We start from the raw sequence: 21,983 nt of genomic DNA, 5'->3' as shown, positions 1-21,983 counted from the left end.
TGTATGAATAGCTTATGGATTCAACTTTCACATGACACCAATAAGTCTGAAAAATAATTTATGCTTGGTTGAGCACTGCTCACTGAAGTGTAAGTAGCCGACGTCTTTGAGTGAATTTTGTAATCTCAAAAAGACTTACCTCTCACAAATTAAAAGGCAACCTAATTTTCATACCAAAGAACAGTGCTCACCCAATCATAATTATTTTCAGACTTTTTTGTGACTTTTATGAAAGTTGAGTCCATATACATTTTTTATGCGGCAGCCATTTCAAAAGTGTATAGTTTTTTTTAACATCCTGTATGTACATGTGGTTCACCACAACGATCATTAGAAATGGTTTACAGATTTTATGATATGGCTAATACCTAATTGATAGTCCTATTGATAGTCAACTCAAAATAAAAAGGAAGCTGGGTAGAAGTTTTCACCCATCTTGAAAACTATCCAGCAGAATTAATGGACCAACCCAGCATTGGACTCTTTCACCTAGCCGTCATCACCTTGTGGCTGACTGGCTACCCCCCTAGGGCCCTGCAAAAAAATGATGATATTGCTTTATCAATCGTATGTAATTGAATGAGTGGCTCATCAGGTGGCTTGATCTTTTGGGTCATTCCTTCGTTTCCTTAAGGATGTCCTTGTAAGACGCCTTCCCCATTGGCTGAAGATTTGCCACTCTCCTTCAATCCATCCCATAATAAGCCCATAAAACCAAGTCACAACAAGCGGGGCGATCAGCCCACAGCCGCTGGAACTCTTTTTGGCTGACTGTTGGTTGTTGCACATACTTTTTCTTGAAGAGGTGGTTTACAGAGATTGTACATGTGCTTATCATGTATAGCTTTGTAGGTTGGAAAGGCCTATGGGTCTTGTCTGTGATCTTATTAGGATGCTGTCTGACTGTCCAGGGCCAGGACAGTAGCTCATCATCATGTAAGTGTCATTCAGTTTTGGTGTAAAGGACAGGATCTTACATTTGGTAAAACATCTGTATCATGCCACCCTTTTTCATTCATTGTGAAATAAGTCTGTATCTAATTTACTCAAATCCTGTATTACTTTATGTAAAAATGAGTGGAAAAGTGGGGGCAAGAAAATTGTCTCTGTTTTGTAATAAGAGAAAAAAAAAGAGTATTATTCAGTGTAACAAAGAACAACTTTTTTTTTTAAATTAACTTTTTCTGTTCTTCTTAAAAAACTTTGACAGCGTTTATAGCTTTGGGATTTTATGCCAAAGTCTTTAAACAACTGGGCAGTTGAATGACATTGAATGCAATGTATGTTTGAGAGTGTTCAACCTTTTGTTCTTTGAGAAGAATCTGTTGCAGTGTTAAGAGTAATCTTATCTTGTTACGGGCCATGCAAACAAAATGATGTATTATTTTCATACAGAACAAGCATTTGTTATCTGTTCTAAACTTCTTTTATTATTCTCAAAATGGCTATTCTCAAAACAATTTTGCTTACCACGTAAATGGTTAAACACTAAATCATATTGTTATATTGTGACCAGTTCTCTGCATCATCTTTGCCTATTGAGCAGAAAGTTGTTAGGCAGCTTTAAAGCTGCTGAAGCAGGAAAAAAATGCTTAGCAGAAATGAGCAGAAAGTGAGCGAAAACATTGCTATTTGATTAAATGTGTCTAATTGCTGATTCCAAGTGAAGCCGAACTCCATAGGCTTTTGAAACTTCAGGCTGTATAATACTTACACCCCTTCGCATTCTCTGATAACCTTAAATGGTGTTACGTTAACAAAAAGGGAAGACTGTATAATTGTTTCCCCTGAATTTCCAGACAACTTGGAATCCTCTGCAACCCAATCAGCAGTTAGAACAAAGTATTACTTTTAAAATAAGCTGTCCACAACATACGATTGTATACAAATTAATCATTCCAAATTCCGCTAACTTACTTCTTTCTATTTTGTTGATACTTTTAGCAAGTAGCGGGGTAATTTCAGACTTGCCCTGCGCATCCCCTGAAGGGGATATCGTTCAGCATGGAGAAAGATACCAAATGTCGGAATGTTCTTTCTGCGAATGTGACAACTCCACGCTCAGTTGCCAGTTTGAAACTTGTCCCCCGCTAACCTGCAGGAACCGCATCAAGTTTGAGGGAGTTTGCTGCAAAGCTTGCCCCTACAGTAAGTATTGAAAACACAAATTTAAGGTAAAATATATATGGAAATGATATATCAGCAGAGCAAATTTGTTAGTTTCAATTTTGAAGTTCACTGAAAGGTAGCAATTATAGAAAAAATATTTTCATTGGAACTCCCTCAAAGTCAAGATCCCAGTAATTTAACGATGAAAGGACTTCCCCCCCCCCCCCAACTGTTGCTTGAAACAAGCTTGATATGAAAGTAAACATGAACAAGAGTTTTAGTATACCAAGCTGGTGCCCTTAACTTTGGTTCCATTTTTGCTCACTTTTCTCCTTTAATAAGTCCCGGTGATAGCTTTATATTTTTTTATTTGATAAGAATACCACCTTTTTGGTAACCTAGAGGTACCCTTGGAAATACGTCAGCGTTTTTCATGAAGTAGCACACTATGTGCTTTAAGGATTTTAGTGTTACATTTTAATTTTTTTATGATTCTGTTGATAATGCATGAAGACCAACAATTCCATGAAGTTTCAAAGCTCTGACAGCTTTACTTTTTTAACTAAGCTAATGAGTGTTTTCAACTATTGCACAATTGTGGCATTTTTTGTTTTCACGAAGTAGCACGGAACTTCTCTCGTGTTAATTAATTATGCAAATGAGTCAAAATAGATTCATTTTTAAGTTCAAGTCATCAAGTATCTACATTGAGAAATTTAAATGGAAATTTTTCAAAGTTTTGAAAGAAAGTGGGATTTCTAAGTGTTCAACTTCAGAGGTCGTTTTCTCTAAATGTTTGCTGGTATAGCAGTGCGTGCTACTTTGTGAAAACGTTGACGAATGCATGAGTATGAACAGCAATAATTGGTGTGTATACTGTAGGGCCAATGGAAGAAAGTTGAAGCCTGCAGAAGCACAACAGGTGTGGATTTCACAAGGAGTTAGGACTAGTCTTATCTCGAGTTAGGACCAGTTACTCGTCCTAACTTAGGACTATCCATGCAGTTTGTATATATCTCCTCTAACTCTTTGTGAAATCGACCCCAGAGAACTTGTACTCATGTGCATAAGGAAAACCTATTATGTACCATTGGACCTCCTTTGTTCCATTATTTGTCCTGAAAAACACAGACTTTATTATTTTCCTTTGTGATAACAGTCCTGGGGTGGATTTCACAAAGAGTTAGGACTAGTCTTATCTCGAGTTAGGACGAGTTAGGACGAGTTACTAGTTCTAACTTAGGACTAGCTGTACGTTTTGATATCTCTTAGGACTAGTCCTAAGTTAGGACTAGTTCTTACTCTTTGTGAAATCAACCCCTGGACATTTTGTCAATTTTTCTATAAGTCCTTGGTTTTAACGTCACTACAACATGTACAAGTACAGGCACACACACACAAGTACTTAAAAAACCCAGCATCTCTCACTCTGGACTTTTTGAAGGCTTTTAGACTAGAACAAACTAACTGCAAACTTGGAAGCATGTCCTACTGTAATAAAATCTAGCTCGTGGAAGCATTTTAAAATTGGCACCTGGTACAGAACTCTTGGTGTCTAGGGCATACAGAACTCTGGTCCTGCCAGCCCTTTCTAACTTCTGGTAATCAGTGGTTTTGGTCCCTGTTTTCCACCTGGAGTGGATGAAACAGTTCTTCATGCCATCCCTTGGCTCCCTCAGGTCAAAATTACAGTCTGGGAATGTCTTTGCTATTATTTGTAACCTTGTCAGAGTTCAAGTCTCACTGAGTCTATACCCTGGATACCTGAACGATACAGCAGTCACAGCATGAACTCTCTGCTTGAGAGTAGACTCTCTGTGACGGCCTGACTGCTCCCACACTCCCCCATGGGGTTTTGTGTCTCTCAAACCCTGGATGGGTGTGTGGTGTCAAGCAGTTACTCTTTTGAAATTGTACACCTCTTTGGTAAATCACTCACACAATTTATCTTGGACTCCAAAGGTGCAAGATCTTAGTTCCCTGGGGTGGGTGTAACATTGACTAAAGGAAAGTAGAAAATAACAATTTTAACCGTTAGTATTTAGAAATGTTCTTTGTACTTACGTACAGTACTATTTTTACACACCTTTTGGAGCTTTTGAGGTTATCAATTTCCTTTTAAAATGTCATTGAAACTCTGACTTTAAGACAACAAATTAAACGTTTGTTTGTTGGAACCGTTTTAATTGTTTCAATCTAGTTGGATGTAGATGGAAACAATAAATCCAGCCTGTTAAACATTATTAATTGCTTTTTCAAGATATCACCGAAAATCTGGATTGATATTATATGATTTTTATATGTCCACATTAAAAATAATAATAAAAAAGGAGAAGTGTCTGAGATTCAAATTTTGGGGCAAAAAATATTTTAAAAAATTCTGACATACCATTAATACTTCCACACTAAAATGTTTCTCAAAATGCTTTATACCGAAGCTGCTGTTTGCCTCTAACCAACATGACCACCAAACATATACCTTATACCTTCCTATGAGCTCTGGGATATGTCGTTCCCTTGTGCGAACCTCAAAAAAACAGACACTCCACCCCCCCCCCCCAATGTTCAGTGCTTACAAAACTAACAATAATCCACTCACATTGTTTGCTTCAGATGTGACCATTGAAGATGTGGTTCCAATCGTACCTCCCGATACCCAGATCGAGCAGGGTAAAGTGAGTGAGATTGCCCTAGATCTAGATGCGATGTACGCCTTCAACGCTGAGGCAACAAGTGTTGCTGGACAAGGCCTTTGGACAACGAGGCTGTGGATGGCTGAAAATGAAGACGGTACCGGCGAGCTCTCTGGCACTATTGTGGAGGAGGCTCTCACTGAAGGACAGCAGTCACAAGATCTAAAGAAGAACCCTGGAGGAGTGTTCTCCATAGAGGACATCAGGTATCGCTTTGACTTGACTGATCATACATGTGAAGAAGCCAATTTCATCTGTGCTAAATTCAACAAAGGACCCAACCCAGAAGTGGAAAAGGACTACTTGACGTTTCACTTTAGTGCCAAGCCAACAGAGGAAGTTTTGACTGGATGTGTCGAAAATACCTTCTGTAAAGGTTAGTTATTGGTTGAACCTTAAATGAAGTATACCTTTTGTTTTAAGACCAGTTCCATTGTTTTGATCCTATACAAATAGAGATGTATACAGTCCTCCATATATAAAAAGCCGCATCTTGTCTGTGTGTGTGTGTGTAGGTGTCTTTGGAGTTGGTACACACATTTAAACAGGGGACCTATAACAAAAGAGGACAATAGTGTCTAGGGTTTGGGAAAGGTCCACAGTTAGAAAACGCTTACAAACCAATGGGAGCTGTTGCCAAAAAGTGAGAGTAAAACAACAAAAGAGAGGTTAAATAAGAGGTCCACGGCATATACACAATGTATGTTATTGGATCTCCTCCCTAGATACCGCATCAATGCTAGCGGAGGTTCACACGGAAGAAAGCAGCTGAGTTCATCATAGATTTGCACAAAACTTCCTTTGAAATAGTTTTGCCTGAAATGAAAGTTCTCTAGAAAATGGAAAGTCAGTTAGTTTTGATGTTGTGAGTTCAAAATCCAATGGTTGAAAACATTGAAAACATGGAAGGTTTTTCTCTCACTTTTTTCCCGTGACAACAACAACTAATCAGGCTTAATTTTTACAGATTTTTGTATTTTGGGGTATACTTTGGTACACATAAAGTGCTTCGACTAACACCAATGTTACCCACATGCTTTGAACAATTTGATGCAATAGTTTTACTAGATTTGGATAGAAATTCCCCTTAATTATAATGACTTCTTTACTACTCTGTAACTAAGGTGACGCCAAGATGCTTGTTACTGCCGTTGAGCCAGTAATTGCTGGCAACACTGTACTCAAAGAATTTGCCGTCAATGAAGTTCCTTTGGATCTTGATATATCTTACTTGGACATTGAGGAAACGACTGATGTAGATGGTGAAAACCTCTGGACTGCCAGTATGTGGATGAGCAGTGATGCAAGGGGTTCTAATGTCCTTTCTGGCACGCAGGTTGAAGAGGTCCTCACCCCCACACATCGAAACCAGGATCTGGTCAAAGATCCTTCTGAACTTTTCTCCTTCAACGGTGTCACCTACAGTGCTGACCTTTCAAGTCACAGCTGTGCAGAGGCCCAGTATTTCTGTGCAAAGTTTAACAAAAACCCTGAACCACAACTAGGTAGGGATTACGCCGGGTTTATTTTGGAAGGAGATCCTGATGACAGCGTCTTGACAGGCTGCACTGCAGTAGAAGCTTGTGCAGGTAAATTTCTTGTTTCAGAATGTGAAGCCACCAAAGTGAGTTTCAAACTGTGAATACGCAAAAGGCAGTGGTTCTTGATAAAACAAAAAGAGAGTGGTTTATGGAATACCTTATGGATTGCTTTGTGGGGTACCTTTGTATATGTGGAAGTCCATTGTCCTTCAATTTTTTGGTTTGAAACTATGAAAGATTATCGTTTGGCTGCTTGAACATTGTTTGAAGTTGGAGGTGTCTGATCTCTTGTTTTGGCTTTTAGCCGTGGTGTATGGTTGAATATGTGTCATATCTTTATCAAAACCAACGGCGCGATGGCCATCAGACTGGGGAACATTGATGGCATTTTCTTTGATGGCAGTGTTGCATCTACAATTAGCTGGAAATCACCCAAATTGAACTTTGTTAGAATTTGTCCTTTCCTTTTCTACAATTTGTTTTTGTTTTTTTAACATGATAGTGAGGATTATAAATCTTTATTTCCAGGTGTGAAAGTGACCGACTTGAATTGGGAGCGCACAGTTGGAAAGATGAAGTATGGTGTCCCGACTCCTCTGACAATTGATGCTACTGTTGGCACCGCCGCAGATAGCAGTGAGCTGGAAGGTTCAGGCCTATGGAAAATGAACATTTTCGGCAGCGAGAACATGGACGGCTCTGGCAAGCGTAAACCTCTAAAATCACAGATCCTGAAGGCAGATGACCAGGCCAAGCCATTGATATCTCCTGGCAATCCTATGGACTTCTCAGGTATCTCGACGTCATTCCCAATTGAGGATGTTGGCTGCGGAGAGCTAAGCTATCTCTGCCTGGAATTTGAGAGTGGGGACAGTCCAAACCCATCCTACGCATTTGGCACTTCCACTGGTGAAGATTCACTGATCAGTTGTAAAGCAGAAGAGTGCAAAGGTGAGATCACTTAGTGTTTCTGAAGTTGGTTTATGTATCTCAAAGACAAAAAATGAACATGGTTGGCATGGGTGACTAATGCATAAAATGCTTGCCTCTTACCATAATGACCTGGTTGGATTCCTGGCCTTGTGTGAGTAGAGTTGTGCATCGGTTCTCTCATACCATGGCGAGGGCTTTTCCGAGGGCCCTCTGGTTTTTCATCTCCCTGAAAATTCAAATACTTTTGAACTTTTAAACTTGCTGTGCTTGGAGTTCGAATGGATTCAAGTGGCTGGCTGCCCAGGGTACCGACAAATGCCTTCTTTTCGAACGTGATGTAGCTGTGTCCATTGCAATGGGAGACTTTCTGGGACGATAGAGGGCAGCAGACTTACCGGGTAAATCCATTGTTCTCAGAATTATGCGCATGTTCAGAACTACGTAAACAATGGAAATTTACCCGGTATGTCTGCTGCCGCCTAGCGTTGGAAAGTCTCCTATTTATCTTCTTAGGTGCAAGTAAAGATGATTAGCCACCCAAACGGTTACACTTCATGTGGTCACAGTCAATAGGTTGGCGTCAATTTTTACCCAAAAATGTTTGTTGTTGAGTGGAGAGACAAATTTTCATACAATTCAGCAGTTTTTACTGAGGGATCATCAGTTTCTCTCATCATGTGACAGAGCAATATTTATAGAATTTCTTAATGACCTACCAATGAAAGGCTGGGTAGGAATTGGTTGCTACAGCTAAGACTGTTGCTAAGGACTTCCTTTACTTCAACACATGATGACCTAGTATTCCAGATGCAGCCGTAGCTGTAGTTGCCAATACAGACACATCCTTATAGACATAGGTTAAGGGAATTCAAAGGCCAGCCCCCCCCCCCCCCCTCCCCACAAAAAAACGCACAACAAAACAAACAGAAACACAACAAAAAAAACATTAAGAATGCAGAAATAGCTCTGGTTACTCTTGAATAAAAAAGAAATAATATTGAACAACAACAATACTTTTTCTTTAGAGTCCTTGAAATCAGTTGCAAATCGTGTATGACTACTTCGTTCAGGGTTGTGTAGCCATGTTATTTTTTGATCAAGTCAAGTCGCTAGTCATCTTTGCTCAAGTCAAGTCGAGTCACAACTATTTTTTGCTCAAGTCAAGTCAAGACACAAGTCAAATTCTGCAATTCAAGTCACAAGTCACGTGCTGTTTCCAAATAAGCTTATGTACTCCAATCATCTTGTGACAAGCTTAAATACAATCAAACGCCTGAATTCTGACATACTGAACTTTCTTCCTAAAAACAAGAGCAAGTGGAAATGGCAGCAGTATTGTCTCCAAAGACTATGATTGCCATATTTTTTTTAAACAATAATAACATTGCAGTACCCATTGCAAAAACAGGATTCAAACTGCCTGTAGCCACCGGGCAATCTCGTTGGTATGACACTGCTCTAGAATTGCAAATGTCGTGGGTTCCAATCCCAGCCGAGTAATGTGCCTGTGATTGTTTCACAGAGCTCGGGTAAGTACTGAGTATACAGTGCTGATATCACACTTCGGTTGTATATTGGTAAAAACCAAAATAAATAATAACAACATTGTCGTAACATTAAATTTAACAAAGTGAATTTTTAAATATCAAATCATTTTTCAAGCCAAGTGTCAAGCCATTTCCCCCAAGTCGATTAAACTTGGTGGCTCAGGTCTGCCTCGAGTCCAAGCCACCAACTCAAGTAAAAAACACTGATTTGCGTTTTACTCTCTACTTAAAGGGGTCTATGTCTCAAGTGTGGATTCAACACTTCTTGGTGGAGCTCTCACTGAAGACGAACCCTCCAACAATGTCCGCTTTGATACCATCGTCCAAACTACTGAAGAAAGCCGACCCGTGGTTGGACGCAATCTCTGGCGTCTCAATCTCTACGGTAGTGAAACTGGAGATGGTCTTGGCACAAAGTACAACGAGAAGGAGCAAGTTCTCAGTAATTCGCACAGTAGTCGAGCTCTGACTGAACCTGGATCCACTCTGGACTTCCAGCCCATCTCAACACAGTTTGACATGAGTGATTTGAACTGTGAGAAAGTGAAGTTCTTGTGTACAGAGTTCAGCCGTAATCCAAGCTCCTCCGTTGCCTTTGAGGTTACCCCAGATCCAAGTGACGACATGACTAGACTGAGGGATTGTATGGATGTACCAGAGAATTTGTGCAGAGGTAAGAACCAGGGTCCAACTTCATAGAGCTGCTAAGCACAAAAGTTAACTTAGCATGAAATTGTTGCCTTGATTAAAAACAGGACTACCAAACAAATTTCCACACGATTTTCAGGATAAGCAAACAATATCTGAACACCAGTAATAAGCGATATGCAATCAATGGAAATTTGGTTGGTAATCTTGTGTTTTTTTTTCAAGGAAGAAATTTAATGCTAAGCAAACTTGTTGTGCTTAGCACCTTTATGAAATTGGGCCCAGAAAGAACGTTCAATGTTACTATCATCTTGACCAGTACCTTATATTTGTTTCTTAAAACAATTCAGATTAGCTGGGTTGAAAGTGTTTCAGATAAAAACGCTTTTTAGATTAATTTATTCTAATGAAAACAATAATTGTGTGTATATTTATGAATAATAGTAATAATAATAATAATAATTATAACAAATTCTTATAGGCCCTATATAGCGCATTTCACCATAACCGTGTTAACGGGCTTTACATTAGTCCCTTTATTCTTTCTCAGCTCTCAGTGACGCTACAGGCCCTTTAATAAAGATTCATTCATAAATACCTCAGACAGTTTCGCTATTCCTATTGGTGGATAGCTCGTCACGCGCTTGTGTATAAACCTTTGTTTATTACCAGTAAAAAGTGTTAATTCATGGGCGTGACACGCGACCTTGCACCTGTTCTTATAAGACAGTTTCTTCATTCCAAGAGCAACAGCTGAAACGGTTGTGCCACATCACGCGATACGCGCGACGCGCACAGCATTCCCTTAAAAGGAGTTGTTTACCCGAGGGCAGCGGAGGGCTTCACCGTTTCAGAGAAATCAGTTATAATTTTTGCATTTATTTTACTTTTTGACAAAAAAGTGATGATGTTTTTGACCGGAAAGGTATTTATGAATGGGAATAAAAGTGTGTTGAATCGATTTTCAACTAGTGGTTTAAACCCGCGAGGCCTGGTACTTAATAATTTACCTCGACTGCGTCTCGGTAAAATTATCAAGAACCAGGCCTCGTTGGGATTAAACCACTAGTTGCAAACCTCTTCACCACACATTGATTCCCTTAGTATTATGTGCTTTTTAAGTCAGCCCCTCAAAGTACCATGCAGTATAATTTATATCACTGTTCATCGTACCCTGGGCATTTCTTACAAAAAAACATCCCCTTTCTAGGATTATTTAGTACCGCCAACTATCAAATGAGCGTACATTCAACTCTACCCTCATTCAACTTTTCTTTGTTGTGACAAGTGTATACTGAATAAAGTGACTTGATCGAGAAAACAAGTTTAGCGACCGGGATTCCAACACACTCTCCGGTGATGACGTGGCCACCAGAACTTGAGTTAAATGAACAAGACATAACACATTCAATATTAACTATACTCAATGAAAATCTCTTTGTACGCACAAAGTGTAGCTGGGATGAAGCGTTCTATATAATAATTGTAAACATGTAATGAATAAAGTGCCTGCAATTTTAACTAGTTTGAAGAAGCAGCGGTGTACCTGCTCATCAGACACATTCAGTTAATCCTAGATTACTTACCATGGTTTCAGGTGTAATCGCGGAGAGATTTGATTGGGAATACAAGGCAGACAGACCCATCCCCGGCCAACAAACACCAGTGAAATACAACGCTGAGCTGATCACCCGCTCTGGAAGCCGTGACTTGGAAGGAGAAGGACTATGGCGTATGGGCATGTATGGAAGCAAGAGTCCTGATGGAGGAGAAACAGATCGCTTCGGTTACGTCCAGCAAGCCTTGAACCCAGCAGGCGCCGCAACTACATTGGATGGCGGGTTCCCTATGCCGATTAGAAATCAAGAGGTTGATTTTGAATTGGGCTCCATTGGCTGCAACGGCTACGACTACGTCTGTGCTGAGTTCACCAAGGGCGATGCACCCAATCCAGACTACAAGTTTCAGGTTGTGAGCCGCTCTGATACAGACACTGGCGATGTCCTCACATCTTGCAAGAAGCAGAAGTGTTCAGCACGTAAGTGTAGCTCAAAAACCCTTGTATGTTTTTTTGTTTTTTGAGAGAATTAGGTTGCATTAATAAAGTATAACACTGTGCAATCATAGGTACACTTTTTTATTAAGACAATATCTGCAAAGAGGTACTTAATATTTATCTGTTGTTCATCTGGTGTCTTTGTAAACAAAAAGTGTACCCATGATTGTGGCTGTGCACTGCAGTATTTGCAAAACCTGCCATCGATTTCACTAACTCTTCCTAACTGAGGATTGGTCCTAGGACTTAGGATGAGTTAAGTTCAGTATCCATAGACGTATGACGCATTGAACTCATCCATGTTAGGACGAGTTACTTATCCTAACTCGAGACGGGATTAATCGTAGCTATTCGTGAAATATGCTGTATCTTTAGTTATTTGTTATACGATTTATTATTCAAAGTTACCCAGTCATATAGTTTCCCTTGTGGTTTATTACTTGATATTGTTAGTTATAATGTGAGAGTGCCATACAAAAAAAAATTAGTCCTTTTTAAAATTGTGATAACCCTTTCACCAGGGTGGAAGCCTCCGCTGCAACTACATATCACAGCTAATAGACGACCTCAATGCCATCGGCCTAATAAAAAACACGATCAAGCTGTTTAAGCTTGCGGCCTTGATGGCACAAACGAATTTCTAACAACGGTGCGAGTCGAGTTTGGCCCTAGTAGTGTCAACTACACGATATAAGAAAAAATGAAGTGTAAAATAGTGCAATACCTGGAGTAGGAACAACACATTATAGACCTGGGCTTGGTACTTGCCGTGGAATGTTGGTTTAAATCACGCCAAATCGACCAATCATGAATCAAAGATTCAAGTTTGAAAAAGCTGGTATGCGAAAGGGTTTTGGAAAAAGATGGTGCTTGAAAGGTATATTGCTTTGTTTGGGTGTTAATAGGTGCTGTATTTACTAGTCTGGAGTCAGCAATTGCAGGAGATGGTCCAGTCATAGAGCAGAAACAAGACAATGACCTTGTCATGGACATCACTGGAATAACTGGTGATGGCTCAACCGAAGTCGGCGGAGAAAACCTCTGGAGGGTGGGTATGTACGGAAGCTCAAGCCCACAGGGCAGAGGTCGTAAACTCGGCTACCAAACCCAGGTCCTCAGCCAGCCCCAGATGGATCAAACTCTAGAAACAGATTCGGATCTACCCTTTGGAGACACACAGGTGAACTTTGACATGACAGGCCTGCTGTGCAAGGACGTGAAGTACCTCTGTACGGAGCTGCGCAAGAATCGTGACGCTACACCTGACTACACCTTTGAGGCCATTCCAAATGAGAGGGCTCTGGTCTCCTGTACTGAGCTGGGAGACAGGTGCAAAGGTTGGTATATAATTACTATTCATAAATACCTCAGACAGTTTCGCTATTCCTATTGTTGGAGAGCCCGTCACATGGGGGTGTTTAAACGGTTGATAAGGACCAGCTGTAGCTATTTACAACCGGTTGTTTTCGGAAAACGTTTAGATGCATACTACCCGCTAGTCTTGGTGCAAGATGTTTCTCGTTACGGGGGATGCGGGTGCTGTTTGTGAGTTGGCCGCGCTGTGTGTGATAGGAAAACGAGAAGTGTCTTGCACCAAGAATAACTATGCTCACTAATGCATCCGAAAACTGTCTCAGTCATAAAAAAATGCTACACGCGTACAGAGCTCAAGGACGTTGGAAAACAGATAAGTTTTACAGAGTTTCTTACTTTAATACGCATTTTAACCAAAAGGCATTTATGAATGGGAATAAAAGAGTAGTGACTTGTTCTCAAACTGCCTTGCAGGGTCGTGGCCGTGCATTAAAGGCCCTTGCCTTTGACTCATGCCTTAATTGCACGGCCACACCACCCTGCCGGTTTTAAACGGCAGTTTAAGAACTTGTCGCTTCCCTATTATTTCCTTATTAATGCTTCATAAAAATACTGCAAAACAGTGGCTAAAAGCTGCAACGTTTACAAAAATGAAATAAAAAAAAGTTCTTAAGAAAAACATAAAAATACACACAACAAATATGTTACAATAATAAAATTAATAATAAGAATAATAATAGATGTTAAATTTATTTTCATTCAAAGTTTGCTTAATATTAGGTTTCCAAGCCTACAGTACTTTATCCTGCAAGGTGTGTGGGGCTAGATTTTGAAGTATGAGACCAATTCCTTTACATAGCACCATGTCATGGTTTACAATTCTGTTGTTTTGTCATATTTCTTGTTTTCTAGTAATATGTCTGGAGATGTTCTTTATGTTGTTGTTGTTGTTGTTTTGTGTGTTGTTGCTGTTGTTGTTGTTTTTGCCTTTGTTGTTGTTTTTGTTGTTTTTTCGTTGTTGTTGTTGTTGTTGTTTTTGCCGTTGTTGTTGTTTTTGTTGTTGTTTGTTTCTGTTTGCTTTGTTGTTCTTGGGTGGTTGTTGTTGTTGTTGATGTTGTCCCTATTGTTGTTGTGCCTATTGTTGTTGTCTCTGTTTTGTTTTTCTCTCCATGTCAATTATTTATTTATTTTAACAATTTCGTTTTATACATATTGTATTTGCTAGTTTTCCTGATTCTGTTTACTTATAGTATACATGTAATACTGTATTTCTGTGAACGCTATTGTCTTGTATCTTGGCCGAATAATAATAATAATAATAGGCAGTCTCGACTAGTTGTTGAGACAAGGGGTTTGCACTGGTGTTTTTTGGTATGGTTGGCTGCAGATTGAACCACAGCACCTTGTAAATCGTAGGACAAAAATGAGTGCTTTAAGACACCCTCAAGTGTGATAAAGCCCTAAATAAGGAAGGCAACTTCTTACAGTTTATTCTATGTTTTTACAAAGGTGTAACACTGACTGATATGGATTGGGAGTATGATGTCGGAGCGATGCAGTACGGAATGCCAACACCACTGACTATCGACGCAGAGGTCCGCACAACCCCAGAAAGCCGTGAACTGGAGGGCACTGGTCTCTGGAAGATGAACCTCTTTGGAAGTCGCAACGCAGACGGTTCTGGCCAGAGGATGCCTGAGCGTTCACAGATCTTGGATGGCTACAACCAGGCTAGACCCCTACCTGCCGGTGGCCCTGTGAAGTTTGACGATGTGGTCGCTAACTTCCCAATAGAAGATATCGGCTGCAATGATTTCAAACATATCTGCTTGGAGTTCACTCAGGGAGATTACCCCAACCCGCAGTATGCGTTCAGAACCGCCGATGATAAGGAATCCATCATCGACTGCAAGCCCGCCAAATGCAGAGGTATTACTCCAGAAATGTTTGTCCTAGCAAATTTGTTTCAATAGAAACACTACTCTAGGATCAGGCTAACATAATTGTACCCCAAAATGATCAGGGCCCAATTTCATGGCTCTGCTTACCACTGAATTCTGCTCTTACAATTAGGATTCCCCGCTTACGTGCAAGCGTCAAGTTTTTGCGCTAGCCTTGTAAGCGTAGAATGCCTAGTAACGTGAAGTACGCACGCGCAGAAGCCAAAGGTTGCAGCTAACCCGTGAAATACGCTTGCAGTGAGCACAGAGTTCCCTGCTTCCGTAAGCGCCGATTCTGTGCTTACGGTAAGCAGAGCCATGAAATTGGGCCCAGTTGGGTTTTATTGCAGTTGATCATGTTATCTATTGTCTCTTACAGCTGTATATGTTGACAGTGTTGAATCAACTATACAAAATGCCGAGCTGTACGAAGGCAAGCAAAGCAACCTGGTCCAGTTTGATACTATTGTGGGGACCACAGATGAAAGCACACCCATGGTCGGACGCAACATGTGGCGTCTGAACCTCTACGGCAGCGAGAGAGAGAATGGCCAGGGTCCACGTTACGCTGAGCAAGAGCAGGTCCTCTCCGACTACTTCAGCAGCCGTGAGCTGACGAATCCAGGGGACTCCCTGAACTTCCGCACCATCGACGCTGATTATGACATGACTGGATTAGACTGCAAGAAGGTCAAGTACTTGTGTACAGAGTTTAGTCGCAATCCAAGCTCTTCAGTCGAGTACGAACTTATTCCCGTCCCAAATGAAAGGACACTCCGAGATTGTATGGAGGTAACTGATGAAATGTGCAAAGGTAAGAATCTTGACATGATTGGGGTTGGAAAAGAAATTATGGTTGATATTATTCAAAATTTTACAAATCAGACATGTCTAGGCGTGTAGTGCAAGAGAGTTAATAGTTGATGAAAAGACCAACATTGCTCACACTGTTCAGTCTCCCGTATGATGACCCTGAGCAGGCTAGTTGAAATGTTGAGACCAATTGAGAACTCATTGAAGTTGATAACAAAAAGTACCTATGATCTACTTAACAAAAGTATAGTAATCACGGCCGATTTCCAACCTTCCGCCCAGGTAGTAGTTACCTAAGCAGGACAGTTCTGGCAAGACTTTATTAGTCTCTTGAAAGCAAGACGTAGTTCCCAAAGGACAACAAATCTACAGTGCAAGTAGACACACACATGGTGTTACCGCAAACTGAGTATAGACCCTATTGCACAACGCGCAGCGCACTTGCACAAGCGTCTCTTGCCAAAGCATGCACAAAAGGATGGTACACGTATTTACACATGCATTTTTGCCTAAACATGTGTACCATCCTTTCGTGCACTTTTTGACCCTCAAAATGACGCACTGGAGACGCTTGTGTACGCGCGCTGCGCATTTTGCAATGGGTCTTTATATTGATATCTCACCATGCAATGCCTAAAAAACATATTTTAATTACTTTTTAAATTGATTCATGACAGGTGTGGTGATTGAGGACATGAACTGGAGAATGGAAGAGCCACGAGGTGCAGTTTTACCAGGTGTGCAAACCCCTATTAGACTGGATGTGGATGTGGATTCCAGACCTAACACCGGTAGTGCTAGCGGGGACGCACTCTGGAGAGTTGGTATCTTCGGTGCGACAAAACCAGACGGCAAGGGCCCAAGAATTGGTATGGAACGTCAAATCCTGTCCCGAGACCTCTCAAGCCGTGACCTGTTTGGGGGAGAAACTCTTTCCTTTGACGGAATCGACACCAACTTTGACCTGTCGCAGATCGGATGTGAATCTGAGTACCAGTATTTGTGTGTGGAGTTTGCCAAAGGACTGCGCGCTCAACCAGACTTCAGATTTGAGACGGGCGCTGGTGAAGAGACCATTGTCAAGTGTAAAGATGAAGATTGTCGCAAAGGTTTGTAAACACAATCAGATAAAGAAGTCCTGAATTCATAAGAAGTGTTTTTATTAACCTGTACTTATAAATTTACAAGAGAAAATAGAATTAGCTGTTGCAAACAACTTACCAACCAAATGGACAGAGGGTATAAATGCAAAAAATAGTTAATGGCCTGACGTTTCGACCCTAGCAGAGTCTTTCTCGAAGGCTAAATGACAACACAACAAACATGAACAGGTAACTAAGTAAAACATAAGCAGTGAAGTGGAAATACATGAATGGGGTTAGAAAGCATACAGAAAAAAGCAAGGGGTAAACAATGAATAGGGGGACAAAAGGGGGGGGGGGGTTGTAGGGAAGGGACTGGCAGAAATGAGATAGAGGGGTCAATAGTAGGACTTAACTGTTGAAATGAATATATTTGACCTAAAATGCTTCATATTCCTTTGAATTTATTACCAAAAAGGAAAATTTGATACAAGATTAGAGTTAGATTCTGTCTCTATTTGGTTACAGAATGTTTACCCAACTCGATACAAATTTTTTGTTCACAAGCAACCGTCTGTGACAGCAATGTTTCGACCTCAGGCTTTCTGTTGTTTGAGGCAAATTTTACACATTATATCACCACCTTTGAAAAGCCTATAAATTAAGTATCAAACATTTCTTATTTCTTTTTTTATTTTTTGTAGAAATATAAGGCAAATGTAGAATTTATTGTTTGTAAACTTTCCAGGTGTCAAAGTGAGTGGCCTGGATATCATCGACAACGATTACACAACCTTGAAGGAGAACACACCCAACAACAGGGTCATTTTCGATGTGACCGCCGAGGTCACACCAGACAGTGGCGGAGCAGATGGAGATGACCTCTGGCAAATGGCCCTCTATGGAAGCAACAATGTGGACGGCTACGGCCGCCGCATGAATGAGCAGAGCGAGGTCTTCAACAACTACCAGGAGGACAAGGACGTACTCCCTGGTGAGAACATCCGATTCGGTATGGTTGACACCAACTTCAACATGAACGGTTTGGCATGCACAGAGATGCCGTATCTCTGTGCCGAGTTAAAGAAGGGACTGCGACCCTACCCAGACTTCCAGTTTGAGGCTGTCCCAGATGAGAGCGTCTTGAAGAAGTGTTTCCGCACAAAATGCGACGGTAAGAGTTAAGCTTTAAATGGTGATAAGACAAGCTTATGGATTTTAATCTGTTGACTTTTTTTAACAAGTTTTTTGAGGAGATGTAACTGAACTTTTGTCTTCTTCATACTTTTACGAACCAAATTCTTAGTGGCCTGAAATTTTGACCCTAGCTGAGTCTTTCTTGAAGGCTAAATGACAACAGAAGAATCATGAACAAGGAGTCAATTGTGACATAAGATAAGTTTTGAGAAGAGATTTGAATTTTTTTGGTACAAAGACAAGATCTAAAATTAAGTGGTAGAGAGTTTCAGATGCGTGGCGCAGATGAAGAAAAAGACCTGTCACCCCATGAGTGTCGAGACTTGGGTTCAATGAGGAGAAGCATGGAAACTTGATCGAAGATTCCTTGATGGAGTGTAAACTTGAAGCAGTTCAGAAATATAGTGGGGAGCCTTGCCATAAAGAGCTTTGTGGACAATGAGCATCAGCTTGAAGATGATTCGTTGAGAGATAGGGGGCCAGTGTAGTTGTTTCAGAATGGGGGTGATAGAACAGGATTTTCTAGACAGTGTCACAATGCGGCAGCAGTAAATCAATGAAGAACAGGGAGAGAAAAGTAATTAATTAGTGATTAAGGCAGACTTAAAGGGGATATCTGTTGTAAAAACGAAAAGGCACTGGTCACTTGACCATTTGTTTCATTCCTTAAACCATCGCAGCTCTATTGGGAGTATCCAGCCTGAGCTGCCAAATATGTTGGTCAAGCTAGATCAGTCAATAACCATCTCTGCCCTCATATTTACCCATTTACTCCTGGGTGAAGAGAAGCTATTAAAGTTAAGTGTTTTGCCCAAGTGTTATGACCGAGATTCAAACCCACATCTGGACGACTCCAGCACTTGAGTCCAAGGTACTAATTCACTCGGCCACTGCATGCTATAAGTTTGGAATCCTTCCTGACATTTCTGAGATGAAATGTCGACCAAAAACAGTTAATTTTTCAAAGCAAAATTGTCTATCTCAGGTATAACCATTGACAGCACGACACTGAGCGGAGATGACTTCAACATCAATGACGACACTGACGAAATCGTCTTTGATGTCACCACGACCTCAAACCCAAACAGTGGTGACGCCACCGGCCGTAACCTCTGGAAACTGGAGACGTACGTGGCCAACAACAAAGACGGTGAGGGCTCTCGCCATACACTTGACCGACAGACACTGAGCAGTGAGATGGCCAGTCGTGACTTGAAATCTGGTAACCGTCTGGTGTTCAACAACCTGGCAGCTCGCATCAACAAGGATGACGTACCTTGCGAGGAAGGCGGTGGCTACATCTGCGTTGAGCTGAAGAAGGGAGACAATCCCACACTTCCATTCACCCTAAGCGGAGCCAGAGGGCAAGACTCCCTCAGAAAATGCAGGAAACTCAAGTGTTTGAAGGGTAAGATGAAAAAGGATTCTCAACGTTTTCCTTTTACCCTAAACCTTTGTATGGTACTCAGTGCTACCCCAATCCTGTTAACGTTTTGTTAAAAGAATTATAATTCCTCATTGATAAAAACATTGATTTGGGGTTGAACAAAGAAAAATCTACTAGAGTGGGACTCGAACCAACGACCTCTGGATTAACATGCCCGTGCTCTACCATGTGACGTTAAAACTGAGCTATCAAGCCCTATAGACCACCCACATCGGGCTTGATAGAGAAATACCTAGATAAATAAATCAACGTGTTCTTTCTTGCTCATAGCTAAATGGAAAAAGAATATGAGCTTAAAGGTCGCAACCCCTCCTTAACTTTTTTTTCTGTAAACAATATGCAAATCACAAAGTTTGATTACATTTTGTAGACAGTTGACACATGGTTTCCCAACGTGACTAAATCCCATGATTTGGGGTTGAACCAAGAACTTAATCGTAGTAAATTAAGAGAAAATTGTCTTGGCCACTTTGAAAGTGAAATTTATCTTAGAGAATTTTTTTAACACTTTGTTATCTCTTCTTTTTGTCTTCCTAAACAGCTGAGGTTGCAAAGGTAAGACATTTGATTTGCACTCGCATTGTTGGGGTATGTTGGCCAAGTGGTCAAGCGCACTGCACTCAAACTGCACTGTTTCACATCAGCAGTTTGTGGATTTTAGTGCTTGCCTTAAACTTGTGTCCTTAGGCAAGGCACTTAAAAGAACACGCTGCCTTGGATTGGGCGAGTTGGTCTTTAAAAAGCGTTTGTAACCGTTTGTTATAAAATGCATTGGTTAGAAAGATGTGTTAAACGTAGAATACAATGATCCACACAAATTTGCCTCGAAATTGCGTGGTTTTCCTTTAAAAAGGATAAAAGGAAAACCACGCAATTTTGAGTGATACTTGTGTGGATCATAATATATTTTACTTTTAAAATATCTATCTATTCATATGCATTTCATAACAAATGGTTTCACACACTTTTCAAAGACCAACTCGTCCGATCCAAGGCAACGTGTTCCTGTAATTTTTAATCAATTGGATGGGACGTTGGGGAATGCAGTGTTTGACCTTAGCGGTGTGGTTCACTGGCCAAATGCCAGTTGAGACAACGGCGGACCAGCTGATTTGAGAACACTCACATTGTGTGGGTATCGTGGCCAAGTGGTCAAGCGCACTGCACTCAAGCTCTGGTGTTTCATATCAGTAGTTTGTGGGTTTGAGGCGGGCCTCAAACATGGGATGGGACGTTATGAGCCAAGGGTCCCTTGTCCCTTGCTTTGTGTAATGCACGTTGTAAAATCATGTTACAAATATAATAATAATAATAATAATAATTATTACAAATATAGCTCAGAGAAGGGGTTTGCCCTGGTGTTCTGGCAGTGGCTGCTGAATGCGCGGCAGCATTTTGTAAGCCCTTACAAAGTGTTACATAAATGGGTCTCATAGTTCAAAAAAGCTGTCTTGAAATAAGTAATGATAAGCACTTTGAGACATCCGTAGACAAAGAGCTCTACAACAATTATTTAATATTTCTTCATTTTATTAAATAGTTATTTTACGTGCCAAATAGCCGTTTTGTTGGCCTAGTTCTAAAAGGTTCTTATTTTATTTTGTATGGATTCCATAAAAGTAACACACTGCATTAATGTCATCCTGCTCAGACAAAAATTCCACCCTAAGCTCTCACACAGCCACAGCATTGGCACACCAGACTGCATTATTACACTCAGTATATTATGCAAAGTACATTGCTTTGCATTCTTTAGAGCTCATGGTAATGGATTTGAATGAAGCAAAAAGAAACGATTAGTTAAAAAAATATTTTTATTTTTTTTATTTTTCATTTTAATTTGGCACCTTCTTGATTATTGCAGAAATGAAATTGTAATTGATGACCCTTAACCCTTTGGTGCACAGATTAATTTGTTTGATTAAAAAATAATCGCGTTCATCCATGTTTTTTTGTTTGTTAATAAGTGCCCCTTATTGAACAATCGCTCTAAAATATGGAGGTTGTAGTTTTTAAGTTAAGTCCGTTTCTCAAAGTCCAACTTGAATGTGTTTTGTTGGTCTCTAGCGACCGCCTTGTGCACTCACTCACTCCCTCAGTTGACCTAAGGTGTCGTGTTGCAGCCTGTTTGAGTCGGGCTCTATGCCTTGTGCACCAAAGAGTTAAGCACTGGTTTGCTGTTTTTGTGGTCATCAACAGAGGATTTTCATACATAAATTATAATAAAAGTAAAAGTCATCTACAAACAATTTGCTTTTTTTTCCTTTCTTCAGGGACCACCAGGTGATAAGGGCCCAAAAGGAGCACCAGCTGACCTCCCAGTAAGTGAAAATACATCATTCTTAACTTTTTGCAGTTTCAGACAATGGATATTTCCTTCTAGCTCGACAGTGAATACTTACAACAATGAATGTTTTAAACTTTTTTATTTAACTGTGGCGCTTTTTTTTAAAGTGTACTGTTCACAGAGTGTGGATTCGAATCCCGGCATGGCTGGATGTGATGCTTGTGTCCTTGAGCAAGCTACAGATCTAAAAGCCATTGGTCTTGCCTAAAAGGATATATTGTAGTGCAAAGCACCCACACACTTACCATGAAAGAGTAGGGGTTAACCACAGTGTTTCTGGCTCACATACCAAGCACCCTTGTCTACAGGTTTCCTG

The 21,983-nt window shown here is 40.6% G+C and overlaps 1 protein-coding gene across 2 annotated transcripts in view; it reads left to right on the top strand.

Annotated features, from left to right (window-relative positions):
* Window positions 1-756: 756 nt before the first annotated feature.
* The window catches only part of LOC117288629, a 77,818-nt gene continuing 56,591 nt past the window's right edge, over window positions 757-21,983 (top strand). The window contains exons 1-15 of one of the 2 annotated variants that reach the window (XM_033769552.1): window positions 757-936; window positions 1,945-2,148; window positions 4,723-5,178; window positions 5,927-6,391; window positions 6,872-7,294; window positions 9,056-9,496; window positions 11,069-11,509; window positions 12,433-12,864; window positions 14,351-14,770; window positions 15,161-15,595; window positions 16,272-16,703; window positions 17,425-17,850; window positions 18,859-19,281; window positions 19,862-19,875; window positions 21,594-21,641. In XM_033769552.1, coding sequence (XP_033625443.1) covers window positions 837-936; window positions 1,945-2,148; window positions 4,723-5,178; window positions 5,927-6,391; window positions 6,872-7,294; window positions 9,056-9,496; window positions 11,069-11,509; window positions 12,433-12,864; window positions 14,351-14,770; window positions 15,161-15,595; window positions 16,272-16,703; window positions 17,425-17,850; window positions 18,859-19,281; window positions 19,862-19,875; window positions 21,594-21,641 — 5,160 coding nt within the window. In that variant the 5' untranslated portion in view covers window positions 757-836. The remainder of the gene's footprint in view (window positions 937-1,944; window positions 2,149-4,722; window positions 5,179-5,926; window positions 6,392-6,871; window positions 7,295-9,055; window positions 9,497-11,068; window positions 11,510-12,432; window positions 12,865-14,350; window positions 14,771-15,160; window positions 15,596-16,271; window positions 16,704-17,424; window positions 17,851-18,858; window positions 19,282-19,861; window positions 19,876-21,593; window positions 21,642-21,983) is intronic. The other variant, XM_033769553.1, reaches the window with a different exon arrangement.

Source organism: Asterias rubens, chromosome 3, assembly GCF_902459465.1.
Source record: "Asterias rubens chromosome 3, eAstRub1.3, whole genome shotgun sequence".
NCBI lineage: Eukaryota > Metazoa > Echinodermata > Asteroidea > Forcipulatida > Asteriidae > Asterias > Asterias rubens.
This window is presented reverse-complemented; position numbering and strand designations above follow the sequence as displayed.